The sequence below is a fragment of the Oncorhynchus mykiss genome, chromosome 22 (assembly GCF_057628025.1).
Source record: "Oncorhynchus mykiss isolate SJ-2025 chromosome 22, ASM5762802v1, whole genome shotgun sequence".
Classification (NCBI taxonomy): domain Eukaryota; kingdom Metazoa; phylum Chordata; class Actinopteri; order Salmoniformes; family Salmonidae; genus Oncorhynchus; species Oncorhynchus mykiss.
Genome location: NC_143043.1, coordinates 43,022,760 through 43,028,972, shown reverse-complemented (window position 1 = coordinate 43,028,972; position 6,213 = coordinate 43,022,760). Strand labels below are relative to the sequence as shown.

The 6,213-nt window shown below is 37.0% G+C and overlaps 1 protein-coding gene across 1 annotated transcript; it reads right to left on the bottom strand.

The window, feature by feature from the left end:
- Positions 1-3,621: 3,621 nt before the first annotated feature.
- LOC110501823 (gamma-crystallin M3-like) lies at positions 3,622-4,692 on the bottom strand. The gene is made up of 3 exons (XM_021579662.3): positions 4,592-4,692; positions 4,152-4,394; positions 3,622-4,018 (listed from the first exon to the last, which is right to left on the bottom strand). The coding sequence occupies exons 1-3, from the start codon at positions 4,601-4,603 to the stop codon at positions 3,713-3,715; spliced, it is 561 nt and encodes a 186-aa protein (XP_021435337.1). The 5' UTR covers positions 4,604-4,692; the 3' UTR covers positions 3,622-3,712.
- Positions 4,693-6,213: the final 1,521 nt, after the last annotated feature.

The following is a 6,213-nucleotide window of genomic DNA, read 5'->3' as shown; positions in this document are numbered from 1 at the left end:
TTTAACACTTACTTTTATACCTGACCTAACCCAAAGAATCTGTGTGTCCCATTGTGTAAACCCCTGACCCAGCAACACAGTATAGAGGCCTGTAGAGTGCTGAAGTGCTTTCCCTACATTTCCATGTGACTGGGTCCCTAGAAGACTTTAGAATGGGTTTTTCCATTTAGAAGTCAATACAACTGAGCTTTTCAAAGCAGTATACAATGGTCTGTTTTACACATTTCAAAACACACCAGGTATTTAGTGAAACATGTTCAGTAAAAGTGTTCTTTTGCTTGAGTTAATTTTTAATGCTATAGCCGTGACATAATCCATAAATCTATACCAACAGCTTTCATTTTGGTTTCACATGCCAGTTAACTACTGTGTATAGATGCAAACAAATGAGTTACGAAAATAGATAACAATCACATAGTTTGATGGATATGATATTAATAGATACATATTACAGTGTTGTTAAATAGTCACTCTTAAAGAAAATGAAATTGCCAGAACATTTATAATTGATTATAAATGTATTAATTATATATTTCCCTCATTCAATCATAAAAGTGTACCTATAATCTTCCCTATAGTTCACTGCCTCATCTTCTCTGTATTTGAGGTGTAAGATAGCTTGAATTCCCCATATTTATCACTGCAGTGTTCATATGAACTCCAACATGGTATTTGCTATTCAGCAGACACTTCTGTCCAAAGCGACTTGCATCAGTGAAAGAATGCATTTTCACATGGGTGACCCCAGGAGCAGTTGAACCCACGACCCGGACGTTGCTAGGGACATGCTCCTACCAAATGAGTCACACAGGACCACTATACATCATTTCCTGGGGCAGAATGATAACTTGAATTATGCTTGCATACCTCAATCTATAACTCAAAACTCCAATTCAGTGTATGACTTTAGTGAAAGTCTAAGCTAAGGCATTAAATTAGGATTAAGACCTCGTAGAACACTGTAACATATTCTGTAGTCTTGGAAACCCTGCTTTAGCATGTTTTATTCTGGCCTTTGGTTTTTGTTATTGCCTAATCATTATACTATATTTGCTTCAACCTCTAAAAGTCTAAGCCGTTGGGAGGGATTTTACTAAGATAACATATGGAAGTGTTTTAAGCTGGATGGATCATTTAGCTATTTGATTTAGAATTTTAGGACCCCTTTAGGTACACATTTGGCCTTTACTACTATAGTCCATAGAAGCGCATTGAATAACACATTCATAAATAGAAAAAAAAGAGTCAAAAAATAAATGATAAGGAACACGTTTTTGAAGTGGTTGTCCTATATCTAAGAGATATAAGAAAGCTCAGGAAATATGAACACTTTTTTTAATAAGGAACACGTTTCTGAAGTGGTTGTCCTATATCTAAGAGATATAAGAAAGCTCAGGAAATATGAACGTTTTTTTGTCTGATTTGAGGATTAATAATGGTATATTTTGTTGAAGTTGAAGCTACTGTACATAACCGCTCCGTTGTTGGCAACTTAACATTTTTCTTTGCATCAGCTATTTGAACCACTGTTCTTAACATAAAGGCAGCAGGGTAACTTTGAAATATAGATACGTAATACCCTGCTTTGGTAAAATGCTATCAAAAGTTATGTCAAATCAGGAAATCAAGTTGAGATTGGAAAAAAATGAATAATAGACAACATACCATTTTATATAAGTATATAAGTGGTAACTAATCTTTTAAAGTTGAAACGGTTCATATTTTTATGGTAAGATTGTTTGACATCTTATCAGCCACTAACAACTAATAACAGAGATTTTCACTTTATGAACTCCCCCTTCCACGTACCCCCTCCCAATTTCAACACTGCTGGTGTAACCGCGGAGAGTTTAACACAAAACATGCAAATGGTTGGTAACTGATGTTCTGAACAAAATAAGGCAACTGTTAAAATCTTCAGGACCTATTACATGTCTAATTATTTGCCTTCATTAAAGGTCCAATGCAGCCATTTTTATCTCAATATCAAATCATTTCTAGGTAACAATTAAGTAACTTAATGTGATTGTTTTCAATTAAAACGGTCAAAAAGAAACAAACATAGCATCTTAGCAAGAGCAATAACTGCAATTTGTGTGACTTATAGATCTTTAATTTTGATTGAAAGCAAGTCTAAGAAGCGGTAGATCTGTTCTATATGTGCTATTTCTATGCTTCCCATTCTTAAGTTTCGTTTTTGCGTACACCATGTACACCAGCATTCAAACAGCTGAAAATCCAATTATTTTGGATATAGAAAATATATTTCACAGCGGTTTAGATTGAATAATGATTTTCAACACTGTCAAAAAAAAATGAAATTAGGCAAAATATTAGAATTTTTGCAACCAGGAAATTGCATGCGATTTCTGCATATTGCACCTTTAAGGTAGTCCTTGTGCCTTCCTATAGTACTCGACAATCCATTTATTCATGTTACGTAGAGTCGGCCAGAAGGCTATACTGGAAAACCTAACCTCTATCAAAATAAAAAGATGCCGGAGACGCAAAAGTTCTTCTGCGCAAGGGCGTTTATTTACAAAGTGATTCCGGAACAAAAACAACAGTAGTGCCATCAAACATATATATTATATATTACCTTATGGGCCAGCTAAAAAAACAATGCTACCCCATCCACAGCTCAATCCAAAATGCCTCTCCATGAACTGAAAAAGAGGCTCATTAATTAATTAAGCAATTACCTAAACAAACCTACATTTCCCATTTAACTAAACAAACATACTAAAGTATATACATCGCAACATGTTTATGAAACAATATTACAACATAACATTTACAAAATGACATCACTACTGACAGTGTCTTTCTATATGCACATTTACATTAATGAGCCATTTGGGACGGGCACTACAAAGTCAGCCCAATTCCCTTTGCTCGGGTCCTTATCCAGCATACCCGGAAGCTACAGAGATAGAGAGAGAGAGATGAAAAGAACAAACAAACAAACAAACAAACAACGTGCTCATCCACAACATAGATAAGTATAATAAATATTGCTTATCTTAAATATGAACACTGACAAGTGTGAAATGCATGTACTAAGACAGAAGTTAATTTGTGTGTCGACCCACATTGTTAACTTATCTTATAACGGAGCAGGGAAGAGTGATGAATGTGTGCGTGCGTTAAAGAACCAAATGCTGCCCGCGGCCAGTGACGGACTTCTACGTCACAATTCACAAACTATTTTGATAAAAGTATTGTAAGCAACTATTTTATGGTGATGAAACTAGCTAGCTTGTAAAATTAATTTATGTTTTTAATTATACACCAATTGTTATAGATGTAATTATGTTGAAGTAAATCAAATTCAACTACATTTTTTCTGTAAATGTAGGTTAAGTAACCATGTCTCAGAAACTCTAATAAGTATTTTGAAGAAAAATGTTGTTCCTTTTCAAAAGCACAAAAATGCTCCTTTTTCACTCTTTATATTATTTTCTTATTATTTGTATGAATTTTATTTCTTGCTTTTTTGTATAACAATATATTATGTATTAGTATGTAGTAGATAGTTATGATTTTTTAAAAACATTTTATGTGGTATTTAAATTAAAGTAAATATACCATGTCACTGATAACAAATCACTCAAACTCAGATTTTGTTTTTTGTTTTTTATTTTTTTAACCTTTCATGAATCGTCCCACAGAGACCAAACAGAAATACATTTTTCATTAAACATTGGAGCATTTACATAGACATGTTGTCCATGATACGCCTCATGCTCATGCACCTCATGCCACTCGTACCGCCCATGCCTCCCATTCCCATGCCCATATCCTTGAAACTCCTGTACTCTCCAGGCCTCATGTACATCTGCCTGCCTCTGAAGTGGGGCTGCTCGTACATCAGCCAGTGGCCGTCCATCACGTTGCAGGACTGGCAGTCGGACATACGGTAACGCTCCTGGATGGAGTCACAGTCGTCCATCATCTCGTGCATCTGACCTCCGAAGTTCTCCCTCTCGTAGATCCTCATCCTGTAGTTTCCACGGTGCTGTTAGGAGGAAAGAACATCATAGGGTTACTTTATTGATCAGTGAAATTATTAACAAACTCATTTTGTATGAGAATACCACCATCAAAACATACTTTATTTTCAAGAATAGATTTACCAACGTTCAACCTACCATGGGGATCATGCGACAGGACCTGATGCATTCCCTCATTCCCATCATACTCTGGTAGTCAGAGTACTCTCCCCTCCTCATGAAGTACTGGTTTCCCATGAAGTTGGGGCGATCGTACACCATGAAGTTGCCGCTCTCAACCCTGCAGGAGTGGCACCTGCTCAGGTGGGAGGTCAACTCAGGGCAGTCGGAGCTGGTCTCATAGGAACGACCCTGGAAGTTCTTGTCCTCGTAGAAGATGATCTGGGGATGACATAGGGTCTGTGAGTAATACTGTCATGAAGAGAGAAGCTACAATATATAATTAACTAAATCAACATTGAACTTTAACTACATTTACCCCAAAACTATGTCTGACATTCTGAAATTGTTGTAGATGTCAAACAGTCTATCACATATAGATAGAAGAGACAGAGGGAAAATGATGCTCCGGTTCATACCTTGCCCATCATGATGACGTTTGTTTTTCAGGACTGCACTGTGACTGCACTGAATTCCTGTCTGTTTTAGCCCTAACTTTTATACCTGTCCAACACCCAAAGAATCTGTGGCCTCTCATTGTGTAAAGTCCTGACTCAACAACACAGCACAGGGCCTACTGCTCAGTGTGGACTCAAAGGGTTATTATCTGTCTCTTTATGCTTTTCTGTTGCAGGTGCATCTGTGTCCATATTGTGTTCAACATATAAAGAGTAAAACAGAATTTTCTAAACATTCATGACAACGTATTATACATATAGTGTATAATTTTGAGTCTATATATGTAAAAACATGGTTGTTACATCAGGTATTATAGCAATATGGCGATTGAACTTGACATTCGTGTCTGTCTTTATTCATTATTGTAGAATACATTCTGAAACATATTCCTTAGAAATGTTATTAAATATTTAACACTTTGTCATTATTCTGGCCTAACCCTATCCCTAGCCCTAACCCTAGCCCTAGCCCAATCCCAAGTATGGCCACTATGTTCATTCCAAAACAAGAAGACAGATGGGTGTTCAACAATGGCCTGTGAGATACATTGAACATTGTTGTTGTTTCAAATTAAAAGAAGGGGGATAAAGATGGGCGGGGGTTACACCGGAACTAGTACACTATAAGTGGGGTGTATGGGGACATCATTAAGTGTGACACAAGATGCACCACGTATGAAATGCTATTGGTGAAGTAAACATTGGACATTTACACCAGCAGTAACGTTGTCAGACTCCCTTATTCGCGATTGCATTACAACAGCAACATGTCCATTCCATACACAGTCTAACTCTCTTGGATTACATACTAATGTTTATCTCCAATAAAGTCAAATCTCTTATTTTCACTCTCAAATGTCATCATGTGAACATTTGGGAAACGGAACAACTGTTAGTATTCTAGCTCCAGTTTAGGTTCAGTTTATGGTCAGGCATGCTAGTGACTGGATAAGGTTAGGGTTAGTTTAAAAGTTAGTTAACAAAAATATGACACTCACCGAGTCAAACAAAAACATGTCTGGTGTTTCAGTAACCTGTTGTCCAACTTCCCATATACTGTATCCACATGTTGACTTCTCTTTTGTAATACTTCAACATATACTGAGGAAACAAAACATTAGGAACACCTTCCTAACATTGAGTTGCACTCCCTTTTTCCCTCAGAACAGCCTCAATACGTTGTTACATGGACTCTACAAGGGGTCCAAAGTGTTCCACAGGGATGCTGGCCCATGTTGAATCCAATGCTTCCCACAGTTGTGTCAAGTTGGCTGGATGTCCTTTGGGTGGTAAAGCATGAAAATCCCAGCAGCATTGCAGTTCTTGACTGCAATCCATGTTTCAATTGTCTCAAGGCTTAAAAACCTGGTTATGGGATTTACCACCCAAAACCAGTCCTTTTCCCGGGATAAATAACTGTGAGAAACCAGTAAATTATAAACATTATTTATGTGAACAGCATGGCGTGAAATGGAACAGTTAAATTACATGTGATCTCTAAATCTGTCTTCTCTAACGCCTCTGCATGAATCATCAACGCTCAGGGTGGGGACAGACAGGCCATCTCAGTATGGAGTTCAGTT

Coding starts and splice junctions, on each gene's coding strand:
- LOC110501823 (XM_021579662.3), bottom strand. Junction 4,019..4,151: donor CCTGTCGCATGATCCCCATG/GTAGGTTGAACG, acceptor TCCTCCTAACAG/CACCGTGGAAACTACAGGAT.